Genomic DNA, 24,437 nt, shown 5'->3' on the forward strand with positions numbered 1-24,437 from the left:
AGAAAAGACAAAATAATAATTTTATATGTTGAATGTCTTGGAAAATAGGGCCCTTTGTTTTTGCTTAGCCCATGGCATCTAAGAATGAGTTCTGTCTTGTGACTCTCACGAGCGTCAGGTTTGAGCAGGTCAGTTGCAGCCTAAAGCCATAAATCAGGTCACGTTTCAGTGATCTCAGATACAACGTACAAACAAACTCACCCACGTGATCAGCATACTTCATGTGCCTTGGAAAAGCATTGCAGTGTGTTTGTCAACACTACATTAGTCAGCCTGGAAACATATAGCAAGGATTATTGTCTAGCTAAAAACATTGACAAGAGCCTAAAAAGGGAACCCTTCAAAACCAAAGGCCCCCTCGCATTTGACTAGTTTGTACAAGTCGAAAAGAGACTGGTAGTCTGGAGAGAAAGAGTGAGAGAGATTCCATACATAACAGATGAGAAAGTTTGTTTATGCATGTGGGTCGCTGTCAATGAAAGGGTGGGACTGGTTAGACAAACAGCAGGAGAGGGCTGAAAGATGGAAGGACAAGAAGCTGATCGTGACCATATAGAAAGTTTGAGTCATCTACAAGTCACAGACAAAAAGGGGAAACAATTTTAAAAGAAATGATCTAGATTTTTGGCATTTTCTTAAAAAAAAAAAAAAAATGTGAGCTGTGTTTGCCAATGCAAAACCCTTGCAAAAGCCTATGGCACTGCATTGCAATTTGGTTGCTATGGATGGTTTCCAGCACATTGCTATGCTAGCACAATTCTTTTTCTTTTTTCTTTTTTTTTTGGTAACATATGCCCCCTGAGGAAACTAAGATATCTGGGAACACAATTCCTGTGACACAGACCTGTCGCTCTCCAGTTCACATGTGCTGTAACATGAATCTGTAAACAACGCTGCAGGCATGCTTAACCCAGAACGCCCTGCTAAATACTTCGATGAGTAGGTCAGCCACACTATCACAGCATTTCTACCATTCCTTTAAACCCCTGTGCATAGTTATCATATTATGATTATTCAAGAGGCAGAGGCAGGTTTTCGTACACAGTCAAGATCATTAATATGCATGCAGCGACTATTGTTTCCACTAGGATCACTTGTAAGTACACAGATGAGTTGGCAATTTAGAACTGCTGAGTTACATTGCAAGTCTGATTGGTTTGGTGAGGCAGCCTATGACTTCAGGAAGCCAAGTGTGAATACAGAACCCAGAGATGGGGTTAGCACTCTGGTTCAAGTGATGGGTTTATTCTGAAAGCAGACTATTTTTAGACTTCTTGAGACATTAAATGGTTGACAACTTTATAAACATACAGTACTAATGAAAAATTTGCACAAACTTACCCATTCTTTATTATTACTATTTTCCACCGAATCGCCTAGAATCAAAATATGAAATAACACATGAATGGCCATCAAAACGTCATCAGAATATGAAATAACACAAATGGAAGTATTGGAATCATGTAGTGACCAATAAACAAGATTTTACTTTAAATAATTGCTTCCGGCCAGCGCTGTACTGCTGTTTGAAATTAACTAACTCTTGCATGACATTCGTTCCTCTGTTGTATACAAAGCGCGTGCTTCCGACTTCTCGCGTGAACATGCCATTGCGCTTACTTCACTGATGCTAGCAGGAAGCGATTTTTTTTTATTAATAGTTTAATTATCTACTGTATTTGTTTCTTACACCAGCCTATCGGTTTGCTTCAGATGACATTAATTGATCGACTGAAGTCGTGTGGATTACTTTTTTGCTGTATAAATATGCCTTTTGGATCATCAAATAAAAGTAATAAAGGCATAAAAGCAATCCATACGACTCCAGTGGTTTACTCCATGTCTTCAGAAGAGATATAATAGGTGTGGGTGAGAAACACATCAATATTTAAGTGTTTTTCCACTATAAATCTTCACTTTCACTTCCACATTCTTCTTTTGTTTTTGGTTAATTTGCATTCTTCATGCATATTGCCACCTACTGGTCGGGGCTTGTAAAAGGTAGAATTTTTTAGTAAAAAAGGACAAAAATTTTGATCTGTTTCTCACCCACACCTATCAAATCGCTTCTTAAGACATTGAATTAACCACTGGAGTCGTATGGATTGCGTTTATGCTCCCTTTATTTGCTTTTTGGAGCTTCAAAGTTCTGGTCCCCATTCACTTGCATTGTATGGACCTACAGAGCTGGAATATTCTTCTAAAAATCTTCATTTGTGTAAAGCCAAAGACAGAAAGTCATACACATCTGGGATGGCATGAGGGTGAGTCAATGATGAGAGAATTTTCATTTTTGGGTGAACTAACTCTTTAAGGTTTAAATCAGGAAGAAATAGCTCCTTAACATAATTGCAGATTATTGAATACTGGGCCATTTAAAAAAACACTCTTTGCTCCCCCTCTAAAAGAGTTTTGTAGAGAAATGTATACATGGGCACAAATGATATTTGTCTACAAAACGAATTGCTAGCATTTAAGTAAAAATATTTAGGCCCAAATGTCATCAAGTTCACGAGAAACATACATTGTTTAGGCCTATCATGTGTCCAAATGTTTGAACGGTAACTTGCATTTCATATAGAAGTGAGAAAGTTCCATAACAAAGCTAAAAGATTATTTGTAGCCGAAGAAACATAAATACATCAAAATGACAATAATTTAGGCAGAAAGCATACCATTTAAGACACTAACCTCTACTATTCCACCACTGCAGTAATTTTTATTTTATGTGAACATTGCTGATTTCAAGAGGAGTTTCACAGTGCAGCAGCCAAGACTAAAGAAATGAGCACACCCAAGTGGGCGTTTTAAACTATTACAGCACAGCTAAATCTGACCTTGTTTTAAGCAATACATTCTATTGCTTTGGTTTCAAATTCTTCAGTTCAAATAATATATAATTAAGATGTTATGCATAGTTTGCTCTTATTTATTTAGGCCTTACTATCCATGTTTAGTGGTGATGGTGAACCTAACAGGATGCTCAAATGGGTGTAGTCAAGGCCTTAAAACTGTCTGAATTGTGCATGCCTCGTTTTGGTCTGTGGAAAACAATGTTTTATTTTGCGTTTCTCTAAATAAAAGAAGAAAATGGCTCATTAAATGCATTCAATCCACAAAGACAAAGCAAAATAAAAGCAAAACATTTCCAAAAATATGGCTGCAGCAGTTGACTATGACATTCACAGTGTAATTTTGAGGCGTGCTTGCAATACCGTCACTCACTCTTGGCAGAGTTGCATATGGCAGAAGGCGTCGCTTCGCTTTTGGCAAAGTCTGAGTATAGCGCACAACCAGGCAAGGACAAATTTTCTGACCATTCTCCATTTACAGACTTTCAGCTCCTTTTTAACATTTTATGCAAACTGGAGAAACAAATAATTTGCACTCAAACAGTAGTGTTGTAAAGACATACAAAAATATATTTAAAAATATGTGTGGTATTTCAGGGTTTCCACACTGTTTGACCATTTAATTAGATTGCACTATGATTTACACCTGTTGTTTATGATGATTGAATAAGGATTTTTTTAAAGATCATTTTATTTATACATTGCTCTTTAAGGGTGCAATCTATCAGATAAAACAATAAAATTAATATTCCATTCCATGCTATTCTTCTCACCTCAATTGTACAGAGCGGTTATCCGAGTTACCGTAGACTTTGTCAGTTCAAACCAGTCTGGCCATTCTCTGTTGACCTCTCTCATCAACAAGACATTTCCATCCAAAGAACTGCCACTCACTGGATGTTTTGTGTTTTGGGCACCAATCTGAGTAAATTCTAGAGACTGTTGTGTGAGAAAATCCCAGGAGATCAGCAGTTTCAGAAATACTCAAACCAGCCCGTCTGGCACCAACAATCATCCATGCGATTATCTAATCAGCCAATCATGTGGCAGCAGTGCAGTACATAAAATCTTGCAGATACGGGTCAGGAGCTAAAGTTAATGTTCACATCAACCATCAGAATGGGGGAAAAAATTTGATCTCAGTGATTTGGATCGTGGCATGATTGTTGGTATTTATATATATATATATATATATACACATATACACACACAGTTGAAGTCAAAATACATTTAAATTCCTGACATTTAATCATAGAAAACATTCCCTGTCTTAGGTCAGTTAGGATCACTACTTTATTTCAAGAATGTGAAATGTCAGAATAACAGTAGAGAGAATTATTTATTTCAGCTTTTATTTCTTTCATTTCTTTTTCTTACATTCCTAGTGGGTCATAAGTTTACACACACTTTGTTAGTATTTGGTAGCATTGCCTTTAAATTGTTTAACTTGGGTCAATCGTTTTGTGTAGCCTTCCACAAGCTTCTCACAATAAGTTGCTGGAATTTTGGCCCATTCCTCCAGACAGAACTGGTGTAACTGAGTCAGCTTTGTAGGCCTCCTTGCTTGCGCATTTTTTGGCAATTTCAAGCATTGTATAGCCTTCATTCCTCAAAACAATGAATGACTGACGAGTTTCTAGAGAACGGTTTCTTTTTTGCCATTTTTTTTTTTTACCTAATATTGACCTTAAGACATGCCAGTCTATTGCATACTATGGCAAATTAAAAACAGACACAAAGACAATGTTATGCTTCATTTAACAAACCAAATAGCTTTCAGCAGTGTTTGATATAATGGCATGTGATTTTCTAGTACCAAATTAGCAATTTAGCATGATTACTCAAGGATAAGTTGTTGGAGTGATGGCTGCTGGAAATGGGGTCTGTCTAGATTTGATCAAAAATTACTTTTTTCAAATAGTGATGGTGCTGTTTTTCACATCAGTAATGTCCTGACTATACTTTGTGATCAGTTGAATGCCACTTTGGTGAATTAAAGTACCAATTTCCTTCCGAAACAGCCAAATCTGTACATTATTCCAAACTTTTGGCAACCAATGTGTGTGTATATATACACACTACCGGTCAAAAGTTTTGAAACACTTACTCATTCTTTATTATAATTTTTCTCTTCACATTTCAGAATAATAGTAAAGTCATCAAAACTATGGAATAATATAAATGGAACTATGGGAATAATGTTGTGACTAAACAAAATCAAATAAATCAAAACTGTGTTGTATTTTAGCATCTTCAAAGTAGTCACCCTTTGCCTAGAATTTGCAGACATGTACTCTTGACATTTTCTCAACCAACTTCTTGAGGTGTCACCCTGGGACGCTTTTTAAACAGTACTGAAGGAGTTCCCATCAATGTTGGGCGCTTATTAGCTGCTTTTCTTTGTTTGGTCCAAGTCATCAATTTCAAAAACTTTAATTTTTAGTTTTATAATGAAATAAATTAATATGGTGGCACAAATATATTTTTGTCTACAAAACTAATTTCAAACATTTAAGCATACGCCTTCAGATCAACAGATTTTTAAGATCATGAGAAACATTTCAGTCAAGTGTTTCAAAGGTTTTGACTGGTAGTGTATGTTTATATATATATATATTACACACACATGAATATCCATAACCTTTCCAGTCCTAAAAACTAGTAAAATTGTCAAAAAACCATGACAGTTGGTAATTTAGGTAACAGGTAATTTGCCACTAGCAAACAGAATAGCAAAAAAACAGTTTCCAAACAAAACTGTCTTCCATGGTTCAGTCAGACATGCCCAAACTCTTAACTATAGGTTAATCAAACGTTGCTGCTTGTAATACCGTTTGATGCCCCTAGGGGCGCAGAAACTACGTTAAAAGTTCAACAATAAAACCAGTCAAAAAAACAAACAAACAAAAAAATTCTAGCGGCCGAAGAGTTTTTTCACACAACAATCAGAGACAATAGAAATGTTAGATTTAGTTCTTGTTTAATTTCATCTCCTGACATTGCTCCACAAAATAAAATTGCAAAAAAGAAACACTTTTAATATTGTTCAAACACCTATGACACATACAAGCCCTCACAGTGTAGTCAGGTCTAATCAAACAAAAACAGATATGTCAAACCAAATATTTCTTTAAGGCATAGAAAGCAATACAACATCTTCTAATAGTCTTTATGAGCCATGTCTAAACAATGCTGGGAATGAAGATTTGTTATACTGTTAGGGTTCTTTTTCTTTTTCTAGAACAATCATAAAGGGAACAATTGAAATAGATGCATCCATACCACTCCCACAATGGGGCAAAGAATAACAGCTCACAGCCACAGTCGCCATCTAGAATTGCCTTTACAAAGGAATTCATCTATAAAAACATGCATGCCTGTACAGTATGCCTAAAAGAACATAATTGCAACCATAAACTACTAATCAAAAGTGGAAAACAATGGATAATTGCAAATGAATTCTTTAGAAATAAAACTCAGAGGCCTAGGCAAGGTTTAACTGCTGACTTTGTTCATATTGACAGTATTTCATAGATGACTAATTTTTAGTATTACTCCTTAAACAACTGGATTCAATAAACTTTAATATGTATATTTACAATAGATAGCTTTCAAGCAGTTACACTGTCAAGTCAGTCAGTATCTGGCTAAGTTAACGATTTGTTTTGATAGAATAACAGTATTGAATTCAACACAGTACATGTTAAAGATATAAGAGACAGCTGGACAAAGAGGGAGTTTAAGGGTTTCAGTCCCAGTTATCAGGAGGGCTAGCACCATTACGGTGGGTAGAGCAGTCCAAAAATGTACAGCACTATTAATGAAAATTGTGAAAATTAACATATTAAAATACATATTCACAGATTAAGATGGGTCCACCAACATATGACAGTATTCCTTGTCTAAATATAAGAAACCGGACCAAAAACATCAACTGGCATTAAATTTGTGTAGGTCCTTAAAGGGACAGTTCCCCCAAACATGGACTCACCCTCATGTTGTTTCAAACCCGTTTGAATCTCTTTTGTGAGAAGTCATACAGGTATCAAACAACATGAAGGTGAGCTAATGACAGAATTTTCATTTTACGGTAAACTATCCTTTAACATGTACAGCTGCTTGCTGCACAAAATGTATTTGGATCCATAATTCATAATTATTCTGACTTGTTTCATCATTCCATTCCAAGCATTATACAAATTTGAACCTCATCTACACCTTAGAAACACAGATTTGGGTTTGAGTTAAAAGTACAATGTCCAGGACGAACATCTGAATTCAACACACAAAAGTTCTTAGCACTGCTTTTCTCCTTTCCAATGAAAACATGTTTAGTTGTACAACAGAGCAAGGGAGATGCGAAACCGAGGAAAACCATCTAAACCACTTGCTGTCTTGAATGAAGGCATTTAAAAGTTGCTTAAGTCCAGCCGTCACATTACAATTTCAATCAGTCTGACAGAAGAGTCCAAGGATGCAGGCTTAGTTGGTCTCAAAACAGCATTATTTATTTCCCAGTTGAACGGCAGATATGGAAAAAACACTATGCCGGTCAAGAAAATGCAACAAATGGGAGCAATCTGAAAACAGGACCTTAAATGAAAACAGTGAACCTAAGCAAGGCATTCCGAAATTCACATGAAAAACTATAAAAAGAAACTGAAGTGAGAACCTAAAAAGCGAATTTAATTTATTAAAAAAATGGTGCTGGTCCTGACACACGGCCTCCTCATCCCATCAGCTAGGAGCGGATTTCCTCACTGGCCTTTCTGCTCTGGTCCTGATGGAGGGAAAGAGTCAAAACCGCAAACGTTAGCCATTCTGGAACATCCGCCACACTTCTAAATTAGACATGCCCCCTTTCCAAAACCCCACCACATAGGCCTTTATCACACTTCCTCGTTTGCAGAGCGGAAGCTTCGCTTAGCAGCGCAAAACAACTTCCACTGCAGTCCGTTTCAATGGCAGTGCCCACAGCGTGGAATTATGGACAATTTTATGTACAGTTCATCTCAAATACTTAAACTAAACAGACTTACCTCACCTTACAATCATTACTCAGGGTTAATGAAGTATAGAAAAACAATGTCTTGTTTTATTATTTTAAACAGGATGTATGTGAGCAGGGAACACTTCATAGAGTACAAGTATGCTTTTTTTTTTTATTAGATTAATGCAAGAATATATACAAACAAGAGTACCTTTACACATTAAAGAGCATGAGAGCAAGACAACGGTATACAGTAAGTCAAAAAAAAAAAAAAAAAAGTTTATTCTGAGAAAAGATTATACAGAGTATTTGCGATGATAATTATCACATTGCTTTCATGTACTTATTATAATCTCCATGTATGACATAAGATCCATTTAAAAATGTTCAAATAAAGAAACACTTCCATCCCGGAGTCCACTTACAGAAAATAACTGGTTTAATCGTTGTAAACGTGGAGTTATGTCCTTGTGGTTTGAGTACGATTATTGGGGAAGCGTCCACTCACGAGTCGCGAAAAATGCAATGTAAATAAAACAAAGATGAAAATGTCCCAGTGTCTACAACTGTATTATATTTACAAACAGGAGATGAGCATTTTGCAATTGTGAAAACAATGACATTAAAACACTTAAATGCTGTCTCTTCGGAATTGAGCACAATAATCCTCTGGGAGTAAGCTAAATAGCATGCGCAGCTCCTCGTGAATTGGGAAAACTTTGTGCCAGCTCCGTTCCTGCTTGGTGTCGGACTCCACTGCTATGCGTCTCTGAGTGATGACGACTAAATGCAGCTGGTGATATCCAGACATCGCTTCAGTCTGATGCCAACTCCAACTGTAAGACATCGGATACTTCATATGCCACTGCCTGAACCTTGGATTTAGGATGGATCCCACCGAACCTCACCACAATGACCTGCCGGTTGAACTCCGATGCACCTCATTGATCTCTGCCTGCATCACCTTTGTCTATTGGTGGACTTCAGTCTTGAAATAGAATACACAGACTATCATTTAATTGCCAACAAAAGCCTTCATCATCCAACTAACAAAGGACAATGCATCTATGTGAACTTCTGCAGTTAATCCAGGATGGACTTCAAGACATTAGTCATTAATCTTACAGTTCAGGGGACCTGGGTAGCTCAGCAAGTAAAGACGCTGACTACCACACCTGGAGTCGCAAGTTCAAATCCAGGGCATGCTGAGTGAATTCAGTCAGGCTTTCTAAGCAACCAATTGACCCGGTTGCTAGGGTGGGTAGAGTCACATTGGGTTAATCTCCTCGTGGTTGCTATAATGTGGTTCTTGCTCTCGGTGGGTCGCGTGGTGAGTTATGCATGAATGCCGTGGAGAATAGCGTGAAGCCTACACACACTATGTCTCCGCGGTAATGCACTCAACAAGCCACAAAATAAGATGCGTGGATTGACGGTCTCAGACGTGGAGGCAACTGAGATTCGTCCTCTGCCACCCAGATTGAGGCGAGTCACTACGCCACCACAAGGACTTGGAGCGCATTGGGAACTGGGCATTCCAAATTGGGGAGAAAAAGGGAGAGAAAAACAAACAACAACAACAAAAAAAAATGTAGTTTTACAAAATCTGTTTAAATACTGACCCTTAACACTTACTTGGTTTACTAATCTTAAACCATGACTTGCACTGCACAAAAATAACTAATACTGGCATTATATTCATGATGTTAGCCAGAGGGGAACTGGCCCCCACAGTGAGCCTGGTTTCTCTCAAGGTTATTTTTCTCCATTAACCAATATCTTATGGAGTTTTGTGTATCTTGCTACAGTCACCTTCAGATTGCTCACATGGGTTCTAAATACAATTATTTAATTTTTTTACAGTCATATTTAAATCAAACTACCCAGTGACGACTCTAAGACTTTATAGATAATACAGTTTCATTTTCTGTTAATGCATGATTTTCTGTAAAGCTGCTTTGAAACAATGTGTGTTGTGAAAAGCACTATAAAAATAAAAATGACGACTTGAAAATCGCCTCGCTCAGATACGATTACACAAAGTGGTATATAAAACACATGGTGAAGTGCTGTGTTAATCCAAAGAAACTTTTAAACGGCTGATGTTTACTGCCAAGTGCATCCAAGTTGGCTAAATTTATTTAGAAAAACTGCGATCGTTCATAGACAGATCGATGGGCGGATGTTTGTTTACACTACTATTCGGAGCCGGATGTGACAACACGTGGACTGTGATAAAGGCCTATTAAGACACCAATATACTGTTGAGAACATTGTTATCAAAGATGGAGCTAGAGAGCTGCAGAACGTCATCTCAAAAGCATTCTGTAAAAACTGGATATGAAGCTGAATGTGTTAAACTAGAATGATCACTTCAACTACCAGGCTTCCAGCTTCCCATATATGGGCTGTCCTGTAAAAAAGATGCTGGAAAAACAAGATTCATCACAAAAAAGTTGTCCATTTAGCATGTTTACACACACACACACACACACTTACATATATATATATATATATATATTTCTACACACATATACATATTTTGTTTTTAAAACAGTGCAGATTGATGCAAGAACACATTCAATGTGAACAACCCCTAAGGCGGCAGCTGTCAATGTAGGCAGAAAACACCAAGGCCGCTCACTTGGTTTGAGAACAGAACTCACGCTTAGTTAATACAGAAATTCAGAGACCCATTAGCAAAACTTGCAACTCTTAGCATCTCTTAACCAAGAGTGTGCTGGAATGTGAGTGTAAAGATGTAAGTGTGTGTGTGTGTGTAATGTGCTGTTACCTCAGGAGGGGGAGGTCTGACTGTAACTGGATGAGAGGAACGTCGGGGCGGGGAGCGTTTGGGCTGAGCTTGTTGCTGTACCGTATCATAGTACGTTACGCCCCCATAGACCTGTGACTGTGCCTGGAGAGAGAACAGAGACAGTCATTCAAGATCCTGTTTTCAGGTTGTTTCAATTTCCTGTTTCTCCAGTTCACCCGATTATAAAAGCCGTTTTAAACAGACCATTTTTTGGCTAAATAAACCTGTATCCCTGGTCTCCTAGCCAGACTGACTGAAATTATATGTGACTGATGGATTCGAGTTACTTTTAAATGCCTTCACATATAACAGCAAGTGGTTTAGATGCATATATTTCTAATCTCTTTTGCCTGTTGTACAAATAAATGTTTTGTTTTTTTGAGGAAAGGACAAAAGTGCTAGAAAGAACTTGAGTATGTTGTGTTAAAAAATATTCTTAAGTAAGGCTCAATTGACAGAATGTGTGGCATAATGTTGATTACCACAACAACAAAAAATAACAGACTCATCCCTATCTTTCTTTAAAAACAAACAAAACTCTTGGTTACAGTGAAGGACCTGCAATGGAAGTGAAAGGGGCCAATTTTTGGAGGGTTTAAAAGGCAGATATGTGAAGCTTATAATTTAATAAAAACACTTCCAGTAACTCGTCTGTTAAAACTCATGTATTATTTGAACTGTTGAGTTGTGAAGTCATTTTTGAAGTCATTTTATGGTTTTACAGAGGTATGTTGTCATGGCAACGAGGTTATAAAATTAGATACAACTTTACACAGAAATTAGTAAGTGGTTTAAATCACACAAATCATGTGAACACACATTATGTCTTATGGCTATACTTTTGAAAAACTGAGTATTTTAACATTTATGGATTGGCCCCATTGACTTCCATTGTAAATGTAACCCAATTTATTATTATTATTATTATTATTATTTGTTTTTTAAGAATAGGAGGGACAAGTGGAAATAATTTTTTTGTGGTAATCAATGTTATGCCACAAATGCTTTTGATTTAGCTTAACCTGTATGAAAGCCAGAATATTCCATTAAGATGTTCATTGTGGTGCCGGTTGTAAGGAACCCATTAAAGGAAGTTCACCCAAAAATGAAAATTCTCTCATCATTTACTCACCCTCATGCCATCTAAGATGTCTATCACTTTTTCTTCTGCAAAACACTAATGAAGAATATTTCAGCTCTGTTGGTCAATACAATGCAAATGAATGGTGACCAAAATTTTGGCAGCATAGAAGTACACCATAAGACTCCAGTGGTTTAATTAATGTCTTCTGAAGCGATCCACTCTGTATTGGGTGAGAACAGACCAAAATGTAAAATAATTTCACTGTACATCTTTGCCATTGCAGTCTCTACGCACCATCATGATTTCAAGCTCGATCACATGTCCTAGTGCTTGCACAGGGCGCAAGATGGCACTAGGAAGTGTAATCAAGCTTGAGATCACATGATCGCCAAGGAAACTGCTGACATCAAGATTTATAGCGAAAGAGAATTTATATTTTGGTCTGTACTCACCCAAAATTGATTGAATTGCTTCTGAAGACATGAATTAAACCACTGGAGTGGATTACTTTCACGCTGCCTTTATGTGCTTTTTGGAACTTCAGAAGTGAATGATGACTAATCATTCACATTGCAATCTTTGTTTTCTGCAGAAGAAAGTCATACACATCTGTGATGGCATGAGGGCGAGTAAATGAGAATTTTCCTTTAAGGATGTACAGACGGACAGATACCTGGAACTCATGTGCAGTTCTTCATGTGAATATCTTTACAGCAAAACATGCTCACCTGGGGATTGGGGTACATTGGAGGTAGCGTAGCTCCGGCGGGGTATGGGTAGTTGGTGTTCCCAAAGGTCATGACACCTGGTGGTGGATAGAAGGGTGGGGGTAGCAGCTGTTGTGGAGGTGGTTGCCCAGGTGAAATAGAAACAGGCGGAGCAGCGTAAAGAGCCGGATTGGGGATGGGCCCTCCTGATTGGTGCGGATGCAAGCCTGAAAGACAAAGCACAATATTAACAGGTCATTACATTCTGCTCACCAATACATTGCCAAAGTTGATGATGAAATTAGTTTCCATCAAAACCACCACATTATGTTCAATTAAACTGACATTTCTGTAGATAAATGGGGAATGTCATCTCTATTTACAAATCAGTAGACACTAAACATCTTTTGACTATAGAATTGAACCTTATTCATCCAGATATTTGGCCTAGACAGTATCTTATTAATTTGTCAGTGGAAATAAATGATAATTCCAGGTTTGTATGGATTAGCAACCAATTACAAACAAAAGGAAATAAGGAGATGATCCATCTCTCACCTGGGTGTCCAGGGTGGGTGGGGTGTGGCAGATGCATCTCAGGCTGAACGAGCATGCCTTGAGGGGGCAGAGCCGCTGGGTTGTCCCCATGTGTGTAGATTGGTCCTTGGAAAGACACTGCATGAAAAAATGAGTGATTATCTTGCATGTATAAAGCCATCAAAACAGTGTGCGTTTATTTTTTCCTAAAATTTCCAATCATGTTTTGAGTGTTCACATGAAATAATCTATAACAGGACATGCACATATGTCCCTTGAGTCAGTCATCTATCAAAGAGCTGCCCCCAATGGGCCAAAAGCAGCACTGCACTCACTAGGTTCATAATAATGGCCCTCCATCACTCCTATGTGCATGGGTGCAGGCTCAGGAACTGGCCTCTGACGCTGTGACGAATACCGCTTAGCTCTGCCACCACCGACACCCTAAAACAAAAACATAAGACTGTACTGAATCAAACAACGACTTATATAATTTTGCAGTGATACTTTCCTCTAAGTTTTAAGCACAAAGTTAATTTCCAACAGAATCTTAGTGCAATGTTTCTGGAGCACACAAACACACCCACAAAAACTCCTTCTGTTTTTATTCCCTTTTTCTCCCGATTTGGAATGTTCAATTCCCACTACTTAGTAGGTCCTCGTGGTGGCGTGGTTACTCACCTCAATCCGGGTGGCGGAGGACAAGTTTCAGTTGCCTCCGCTTCGGAGACAGTCAGTCCGCGCATCTTATCACGTGGCTTGTTGTGCATGACACCACAGAGACTCACAGCACTGGAGGCTCATGCTACTCTCTGCGATCCATGCACAACTTACCACGCAACCCATTGAGAGCAAGAACCACTAATCGCGATCACGAGGAGGTTACCCCATGTGACTCTACCCTCCCTAGCAACTGGGCCAATTTGGTTGCTTAGGAGACCTGGCTGGAGTCACTCAGCACGCCCTGGATTCGAACTTGCGACTGCAGGGTTGGTAGTCAGCGTCAATACTCGCTGAGCAACCCAGGCCCCCAACCATTTTAAATTTTTAAATGAAAGTACATTTAAATAACTCAGGGTATCTGCAGGTTCGAAGAAATTAAATGTAAGATTTTTTAAGGTAAAATAAAAAACAATTTAAAGACCACTTTCGCAATTTAAAAAAAAAAAAAAAGACACACCACATTAAATAATTAGCAGGTAAATACAAAACCACTGAGGCTACTTGGATGTCACTGAACATGTTTTTTATATTTTATTGGGCATTTATGCGTTTTTTTAAATAATATAATACAACATTAAACTCTTATTCATCCTACATTGTGACCCTTCTCTTTAGTCACTTGTTTTCCAGCAAGACATGATGCAATAGACCTTATTCACAGTAGCGCCATTTTTGATTTTTAATGGGAATGAAAACGAGGCTGTGAGGGATAGACTTACCATCTCTTCAATGGCACGCATGGTATAAATATGTAAAAAGCTTTAAAGAGCACCTATTATGGTTTTTCAAATATTACCTTTCATGTAGTGTGTTAAATAGCTGTTTGTGTATGTAAAAAAATCAAAGTGCACGACAAATGGAGTTATTGACTCCCAAAAGAAAGAACCGATTCTGAACACCTGAAACGAGTCGTAATTCCAGACTTCCTGTACTAACCTATGTAATTTGGTAACAAAAAAACCTGCCTCTGGTCTTCATTGGCTGCTCGAACAGCTTTGACCCACCCTCAAACACTACACTAAGCGGTAGACCAATCACAACAGACTGGGACATCTGACCAATCAGAGCAGAGTAGGTTCTCTGAAAGGAGGAGTTTAGAATTAATCCTTTAGAACGGATCATTGAACGAGTCGTTTTTGACACTGGGGAAAAAAAGGTAATGCAGCAATTTAAATTATGAGCAAATTAAAGTGTTTTTTGACCTTGGATGCATGTAAATCTATTGTATGAGACCTTTAAAACAAAATGAGGCACATAATAGGTGCTCTTTAAGATCCCATCCGATTTTCCACAACTCATGTTGTCTGGAGTTTTTCGAAAGATATCTTTTCAATGTTTTGTCTACAGAACGATCAAAAAAACACTTTAAACTGCAGTACCGCATTCTCATCAAAAATCAAATATGGTGCTGTGAAAATCAAATATTGTGTAGGTCGCCCTCATGCCACCAAATCAGCGCCAACCCGCATCTCAGAATAGCATTCTGAAATGATATTCTTCTCACCACAATTGTACAGAGCGGTTATCTGAGTTACCGTTGACTTTGAGGTCAAAAGAGAATGGTCAGACTGGTTCGAACTGACAAAATCTACGGTAACTCAGAAAATACCTTTATAGCTACAAAAATCACATAAGTCTGCATAAAAGTTATCCATAAGACTCCAGTGTTTAAATCCATATCTTCAGAAGCAAAATAATAGGTGTGGGTGAGAAACAGATCAATATTTAGAAAATAAGTCCTTTGTTACTCTAAATCTCTACTTTCACTTTCAGATGTAAAAGTGAAAGTGGAGATTTATTAACTCAATATACTAGAAATAATCAAATTTTTGGTATAATAACAGAAGATGGTCACGTTCCGTTTATTAAATAATATTTTTATTTTGCAGAAAGTTTATTACATAAAATTTCACTCTGGTCCGTGACCAGACAGCCATACTTTATACCATATTGTAATTGTCTTTCTGAGGTAATAATAATAAAAAGTTTACCCTGCTAATGTAATTCTGCACTCCAAACACAGAAATGTGAAAAGGGTCCATTGGCATGAATGGGCTGAGAAACAGAAATGTCTTTGGGAATTTTAAGGATGCATATAAGCAATTACTAGCAGATTTGTTGACTCACCATATCCTCTATATTTCCATATTGTGGAGGGCCTCCTCCCATGTGCATAGAACTACGGATGCCTGCAAGGGACAATACAGTAGGAAATGTAAAACCACTTTCCATAACACACAATGCAAGGTTACTCGTTCCTGCTCCTGGAGAACCATTTCAGAGACTAGTTTGACCTAAATCAGCTAATCAAGATATCTGGGCTAACTTAATCCAACAGCCAGGTGTGTTCAAACTCAACTCTTCAGGAAAGTGGCTCTCCAGCAGCAGGACTGAGGAACCCTGAACTCGTAGATTGTCTACTACCCTGATTTAAAATACAGTGTTGTGAAAAAGTATTTGCCTTGATTTCTTCTATTTTTGTGTTCTTTTCATACTAAATTATTTTAGATCTTCAACCGAGATAAAACAAAGGCAACCTGAGTAAACACAAAATACAGTTTTCAAATATGTATTTACTTTATTGAAGCAAAAACGTTATCCAACACCTATATCACTCATGTGAAAAACTAACTGCCCCCTTAAACTTAATAGCTGGTTATGCCCCCTTTAGCAGCAACAACTGCAACCAAACGCTTCTGATAACTGGAGATCAGTCTTTCACAACGCTGTGGTGGACTTCTGGCCCCCTCTTCTTTGCAGAACTGCTTTAGTTCAGCCACACTGGAGGGTTTTCGAGCATGAACTTCCCATTTAAGGTCCTGTCACAGCATCTCAATTGGGGTCAGGACTTTGACTAGGCCACTCCAAAACTTTCATTTTGCTTCTTTTGAGCCATTCAGAGGTTGACTTACTCCTATGCTTTGGATCATTGTCTTGCAGCATAATCCAGTTGTGCTTGAGCTTCAACTCACGGACTGATAACTGGACGTTCTCCTTTAGGATTTTCTGGTAGAGAGCAGAATTCATGTTTCCCTCAATTATTGCAAGTCGCCCTGGCCCTGAAGCAACAAAGCATCCCCACACCATCACACAACCACCACCATGCTTGACCGTAGGTATGATGCTCTTTTTGTGGAATGCTGTGTTTGATTTACGCCAGATGTAACGGGACCCCTGTCTTCCAAACAGTTCCACTTTCGACTCAGTCCACAGAACATTCTCCCAAAAGGTTTGAGGATCATCAAGGTGTGTTTTGGCAAAATTCAGATGAGAGTTCTTCTGGGTTAGCAGTGGTTTTCACTTCGCCACTCTTCCATTGATGGCATTTTTGGCCAGTGTCTTTCTGATAGTGGAGTCATGAACAATGACCTTTACTGATGCGAGAGGCCTGCAGTTTCTTGGATGTTGTCCTTGGCTTTTTTGTGACTTCCTGGATGAGTCTTCGCTGTGCTCTTAGAGGAATTTTGGAAGGTCGGCCACTTCTGGGAAGGTTCACTACTGTGCCAAGCTTTCTACATTTGAATATAATGGCTCTCATTGTGGTTCTTTGGAGTCCCAGAGCCTTTGAAATAGCTTTATAACCCTTCCGTGACCAATGAATTTCAATCACCTTTTTCCTCATTATTTCTGGAATTTCTTTCGACCTTGCATAGTGTGCTACTGGGTGAGACCTTTTAGCCAGATTCATGCTGCTGAAAAAGTTCTATTTAGATGTTGATTTGATTGACATTGGCTGACAGTAATCAGGCCTGGGTGTGTGATTTAATAACTAAATACTTTTTCACACCAGTTGGTATAGGATAACTTTTTTGCTTCAATAAACAACATTATCATATAAAAACTGTAGTTTGTGTTTAATCAGATTGCCTTTGTTTTATGTAAGCTTTAGTTAGAATTTTTGAAACAATTTAGTATGAGATATACACAAAAACAGAAGAAATCAGGATGGGGGCAAATACTTTTTCACAGCACTGTACGAGAGAGTTTTTTATTTATTTTTTTAGAAAGAAATATTAATTACCCCTCATCTCAGCCTGCAGGTAGGAGGGCGGGTTCTGGGCCCAGTTCTGCCCTGCTAGGCTGAGGCGGGCGAGGTCCTGATCAAGCCCCGTCAGTCCACCTTGTGTGCCTGCATCACCCTGCTCCTGCCACGATTCGCTCTTCACTGCTGTGGGGGCTTGCTGCACTGCCGGCGAAGAGTCATCTAATGACGCCTGTTTACCAAGGTCAGACGGCCGCGTTCGCGTTGCCCTACGTGCAAGCGAGTACGATTTCTTCTCCACCGGTCTCTCTTGAGGTGGAGACGATTCTCGCACCTGCCCGGCTGCACTGCCCCCTTCCACTGTTGGGCCCGGCTCTTGTTTACGTGGTGATGGAACCCTCTCTCTCTCATTCTTGTAGTGGTGTGCGGTGTACGTAGTTGTTGCTGTTGGAATCTCACCTTCATCCTCTTCCTCGCTGTGGATGTCTTCCACCAGCAAGGCTGGGCTGCGGTCAGTGTGAGTGGCGTGAAAGCCACGGCCCCTTACCCTCGGACCCCTCTCACCCTCCACAGGCTGCGGCCGTACTCCCCGAGGTGGCGGGCCATCCAGGTTTGCCTTTGGGTGTCCTCGACCTTCTGTCCTGTGTGGGGCTGTTGGAGCTCGGCTGCCCTGGAAACTGCGATGGGGAGGCTGAGTTGAGGGTCGTCCAGTAGGTTTAGGTGCAGCAGGGACAGCGGAGGGCAGGCCGGACTGTATGGTAACAGACTGATGGGTGTTGCGGTGGCCAGGAGGGGGACCCTGCCACGTGGTACGAACAGACTTTTCACCATCACGGTGGCGCCTTGGCTCACGATTGGGTGAACCAGCATATCTGCAATGCAACAAGACATTAGTGGTGGACTTATATGATTTTTTTCAATGGTTAATGCAGATACAGATATCAGGAGAGCAAGATGGCTGATAAGCTGATATGTACAATTACAATAGGATGATACAATTTTATTTAGGGATGTGCACGAGTAATCGAATAATCAAGTAATCGTTCTGCACCAGCTAGTCGACTATTAAAAAATACTAGAATACTGCAAATTGATTTTCCTTTGCGCATTTGTCTGCCATGGGCAATGCTTAATTATAGACCCCGTTTACACCTGGTTTTAAGATGCATGTTGGGTGATTACACTTGGGTAAGACACATCGTGGTTTACAACTGGTCACTTAAATGCATCTTCTGTGACCACTTGTGTTCGGATTTCAAGGGGAGGGTCTCTGATTTCATGACGACATACATCAATCACTATGTCAGTGTGTTACTTCAGGATAACAAACCCCCCAAAGTAGTCAGAAAAACTACCTATGGTATGTAAGTTTCACATGTTTATGGCACTATCTAGTGGTTGTGAAAGAAAAATGATCAACGTTTATATCGATCTATTTAAAATGGTGGCAGACTTGCACAAAAAGTGACTTATGTTGGGATGAATGACAGCTTTTAATAAAGTAAAAGTGACAGTAATAATTACATTGTTACTGACATTTTAAAATGAGTATATGCTGAATATGAGCAACTTGTGATTGGTTAAATTGTTTTATATTATTTTATTGAAAAAGCCTGTTGAAATCCATATGTATCAAATATGATACAACAGGCTTTTGAGGTCTCTCTCTTGATCACCATTCCATTCATGCCTACCACAAAAAAATAATAATTTGTGCATTTTCATATATGCAGCCTGCTCTGTCATTATAAAGGTCTCATTATTTTACATTATAAGCTATGATGATGTCATCTTACCATAGGTTCCTGAGACCCAGTGACAAAAGTTTTACAATTTCCCTTTTTTTTTTTTTTTTTTTTTTAAGTCAATAGTGTGCATAAAATACATATGATAAAAAGTGTATTTAATTTTTTTTTAATTCATTTTGCATTTGATGTGCTGAATTGAACAGTGATACATTTCAATCCATATTTATAGACCAAGGAGAGGAAGCTGTCATGGTCAAACTCTCAAACATTTGGTATCCCTGAGAAGCCCAAGGTGTCCTCTGATAATACCCCAAGATTTACCACTGTAGCATGTATGGGCTAAGAAAAAATGTTCTACACAAAAATTAACTGCTGGGCCTTAGCGGGATAATGACCTTTAAAGCCTAATCAAATTATGATTAGGCTTTAAAAGGTCCCATTCAAATATAACACATAAAAGTGAAAAAAAAAATTTACGATTTATTTTTATAGTTTGTCTATTGGTAGTAAAAAGTTTGTCAAAAAAAATTAGAATTTTCTGACAATTCTTTGATATACCTGGCTTTACAGGGCTAAAGGAAATTCAGATGTGTGTGCTTCTCTTCGGTGTCCCTGCATGTTGATATCAGACACATTGAAGAAGATCAGCGAAGTTCTCCTGCTTGTGTATTTCTTGTGTAGAGCAGTTTTTTGTTTTTTTTCCAGATTGGACTGTTATTTCCTTTTAAAGCTGCACGTAACTGGCAAAGTTTAATCTCGTTTTAGCGCAGCGGTTGATTGACAGGTGAGGGGTGGCACTTCACTGCTGTCCAGTTCGCATACAGGACGGATTACTCCTCAAATGCGATGTGGTCACATTAGTTTTTGACTACATTTGTATGTGGTTTTTGTGATTCGATCACAAAACGTTTTAGACCCTGTTTACACCTGTATTTAGCACTAACTACATGTGATTGGATAACCAAAAACACATCTTTTTACCAGGTGTAAACAGGGTCAAACAGTACTTTCCTTCCTAATCTGTCTCCAAATCTTGCAGTTACAATTGAGTCCACTGAGGGGTGCTATGGTTGTAACTGATGTGTTGAACAAGAGAAGGAATTGGCCATTGGAATTGGAATTGACCGTTTTTGGCCTAGTGTGAAGTCAAGTGTGGCAATAATGGTAATATTTTGATTCATATTTTATTCTACTGTATTGGTATTTGATTCTTGCTGGAGTCATGCCTACCAATGGACGAGGATCAGCTTTTAAGGTGACAAGAAAATGCAAAGAGGTATGAGAAACTCAGAAGCTTACCAGACCAGTATGTGTGTATGTACATTCAATCTCTGAACACGGGCAGAGCGCATTTGATAAAAAGTCAAATTTTACCATTTGTTTTTCTGAATAACAACATTTGAAATGATAAAAATGTGAAAGCTTGTAATTTATAAGTCTATATACAGTATGTGCATTACCTTAATGCATTTAGAATTGGTTTCTACGTAAGATCCGGGTGAGTGCAAATGTTTTTGCTGTAATTCTTTTTTTCCTCGCATTTTTATTAATGCATATTGTTAATTTTTTTCCAAAAAGGCATAATCTCATTTTGAAACCTTTCTTGGCAACGATTGTGAATTAAAAAATATTAATGTAGCTCAAAGCATACTCATTTTGAACTTGCATTTTAACTTACAAGTAATCAATTACTCTTATTTTTGGGTTAGAGTACTCATCTATGAAATTACTTGAAAATGCCCATCCCTAATTTAATAACAGCAAGTGAGATACACAAAAATGCTGAAATGAACTCTTATCTTAATGTTTACTTAATTCACAAAACAATGAAACAAAAATAGTTCGAACATTGACAAAGCTGTCAGAACATTTCAGATCTGACACAAATAAGAGATATAAACAGCTGCTGACGCTGATAAATTTCAAATAGTCAAATATTGGCCCAATTAATTGTTCAGGCCAATATATCAGTATATAACCAGTAGACATTCATAACCAAAACTATAAGCATTATCATTAAACAGTGTCAACAATTAAACAAAATTATACCAATATCACTCGCTATCAAACTGATAAAAATTCTATGGCGTAAAGCAACACCACCTCACCTCGGTTTTCGTGTCCTGTACGATCGTTCCTCACTTGGCCCTGTGCCATTGCGGATGTCATAACCATAAAGAGCAATAAGCTCTTCGCGGGATTTTGGTGCCTGCTCCTCTTCACGGAACTTGTCATGTTCCCAGCGGCCCTCGTCCTTCCACAGCTTCCTGTGTCTGCCTTTAGGCCTGATGACAGATGGATAGAGACAGGAGGAAGAGAGACACCAAGCTAAGAATTTTCATCCACACCATTGAGTCATGTTAGATTCAACACAAAGGAATATTCCAGGTTCATTACAAGTTAAGCTCAAACAACAGCATTTGTGGCATAATATCGGTTACCAGTAAAAATAAAATTGACTCATCCCTCCTTTTCTTCAAAATACTCAATTGTATAACCACAAGACGTAAACAATGTGTGCTAACATGATTTTAGTGTGATCAAATTGCTTAACCTTTTCTGTATAAAGTTATATCAAATTTTACAACTTTGTTGCCATGACAACATAACACTGTAAAACCTAAAACCTTTAAATGTAAAAATGACAAGTTACACAACTTCACAGCTCAAACAAGAAGTGCTTTTATAATATAAGCTTCACATTTCTGCCTTTAAACCGTCCAAAAATTAGCCCCATTTACTTCCATTGTAAGTGTCTCACTTTTTAAGAAAAGGGCGGACGAGTTGAAAATATATTTTGTCATAATCAACAATATGTCACAAGCGCTGTCAATTGAGCTTAACGTGTACTGAACCCGGAATATTACTTTACAACTCAACTACATCAAATCACTAAGCTTTGTGTGAATCAAAAATCTGTAGTTAAAATTGATAGTGATTTTCACCATTTTTCAACAGAAAATCTCACCTCTCCTCCTCCTGAGCTTGGCCTCTCACATCATGCTCAAAGAAAAGGCCTTTTCGGGGGATGTACGCTGGATTCTTTCTGTCCTCATCATCGTCCAACTTCTGGCCGCCTATACTGGCTGATTTATTCTCAGGGTCATCTGTGCTTTCCTGTAAACATTGAGGGCCAGTCTAAAGCTTAGTTTCAGCCTAGAAAGGATTTACAGTTAAGAACAGCAATGGCAGAATTAGGGGTGGGCGACATACCTGTAGAAACCGGTATACATTTTGGAGTGTCGTCTCTATTGTGATAATGCAAAATTGCCACACAAGAAATGTGTACAGCACATAACACGTACGCATTACACACTCTGCCGGATAAATGGAAGGCGGAGCGACTGCTCGTTCCTCAAATTCATTTTGATTATGAAGGAAAAAGTGCGTCCTCCCTGGTGTGAAATTGGTTTGGCTTAAGAAAACGCGATACAGGGCAGAAAACAGCGATCTGCAATGTTTTTACATTGTGTACGTCAATATATCCATGTGCGCGTATATATCAGTGGTCAGCGCTTCACGCGAGACTGATAGAAATAATGAAACACAGTTTTTCCACTGACAGCTGTACGTGTCAAAGCTCGTCTAGAACGCGAGAAAAAAATGACACTGAATCCGCTTCCGTGGCATGAAATTTCATTTGAGCCATCGTTAAAGCAAATTCAATGACATTCATCCTGCACTCCAAACATGCCTCCCATCCAAACACGTGCAGCTGTGTTTTGTGCGAGTTTTGCGCACGCAGTCTGAAACGCACAAGAGTGCGCGAGTCTTGAAATCATTCCAGTCCTTTCATTTGTGCTCCTGTGACAGAAAAAGTGCAGATCACACCCGTTACTCCTTCTGGTTTCTCTCGATGTCAAGTGGGTTTTTAAAATACACATGAAAACCCTTTCTGAAATTCTGTTTGAATGATGTTTGATATCAGGAACAAACCATCCATACCATATTTTTCTTCAGATATTTTATATTTTCTTTATATAGATTACTAAAAAGTGTTTTATGGATAATTTTTTATTTATGTTATTTTACTTTTTGCATTGCTTTGAGAAGATGTTAAGTTTCTTGAGGAAAGTTAAAACAATCATAATAATAATAATAAAAAAAGAAAATTGGTGCACATCATCAGACTGAAATGTGGCATTTATTTTGTTGTTTTTTTTTACTTTGACTATGTCAAGTTCAAAAAGAGAACATTATATAAGATGAAGTTTTCATTTATAAAGTATTTAATTCACTGACTGGATTACTCAATTACACATTGCGACATGGCTTAATATAAAATAAAACTGTATTGATTTTTCAGAAAAATGTAACTATATCGTGTAGAGGTCGACCGATAGTGGATTTTACTGATACCGATAACTAAGTTGGGCAGTACCTGCCGATAACAGATTAATCAACAAATAGTTTTTAAAATTGATACTGAATGAAAAAAATAACAAGTAAAATACTGCTGAACTTAATTACAAAAATAAACAGTACTGACTGAGCCGTGAAAATGTATTGTACTTTTTCAAATGAAAAACCAAAAATATTAAAATATATTCTAATTTTAAAGTCAGCTGATTTTTAAATTGACGTCGTTTCCTTAGTCTACAAGAGGGCACAATAAATACATAAAACCATTCAGCACCATTACATTATTGCATAGAACATTCCTATACTGGCTGTTAAAATAAAGAGCATTTCATTTTCAACTAATGTGCATTAAATAAATAAGTCGGTCCATATTCTCAAATGTTAAGTTAAAAGTAAAATGAGGGGGCAAAACGCTTCAATAGACAGTTCACATGGTGTTACACTTGCACTGATTCCTACTACCCCTGACTCAAGCTTCATAATAACAGCGAAATACCACAATGTTTTTCAGATTCAGTACATTTGTATGTAGAGTAGCAATATTCACAGACAGCAGTGGTATTCGGCTGAACTCGGTGGTGAAGTGGCTCAGACTATGAGCCCAGGCCAGGGGCTGTTCAAACAGATGGAACACAAC

General features: G+C 38.2%; 1 protein-coding gene across 3 annotated transcripts in view; it reads right to left on the reverse strand.

The window, feature by feature from the left end:
* Positions 1-5,815: 5,815 nt before the first annotated feature.
* Positions 5,816-24,437, reverse strand: part of casc3 (casc3 exon junction complex subunit) — a 29,624-nt gene continuing 11,002 nt past the window's right edge. Inside the window, exons 5-13 of one of the 3 annotated variants that reach the window (XM_051714868.1) lie at positions 22,407-22,555; positions 21,547-21,723; positions 17,730-18,562; positions 15,836-15,897; positions 13,321-13,429; positions 13,007-13,123; positions 12,470-12,675; positions 10,637-10,759; positions 5,816-7,632 (exon numbers count right to left, since the gene is read on the reverse strand). In XM_051714868.1, coding sequence (XP_051570828.1) covers positions 7,594-7,632; positions 10,637-10,759; positions 12,470-12,675; positions 13,007-13,123; positions 13,321-13,429; positions 15,836-15,897; positions 17,730-18,562; positions 21,547-21,723; positions 22,407-22,555 — 1,815 coding nt within the window. In that variant the 3' untranslated portion in view covers positions 5,816-7,593. The other 2 variants (XM_051714869.1, XM_051714867.1) reach the window with 2 other exon arrangements.

Source organism: Myxocyprinus asiaticus, chromosome 13, assembly GCF_019703515.2.
Source record: "Myxocyprinus asiaticus isolate MX2 ecotype Aquarium Trade chromosome 13, UBuf_Myxa_2, whole genome shotgun sequence".
In the NCBI taxonomy this organism is placed as follows: Eukaryota; Metazoa; Chordata; class Actinopteri; order Cypriniformes; family Catostomidae; genus Myxocyprinus; species Myxocyprinus asiaticus.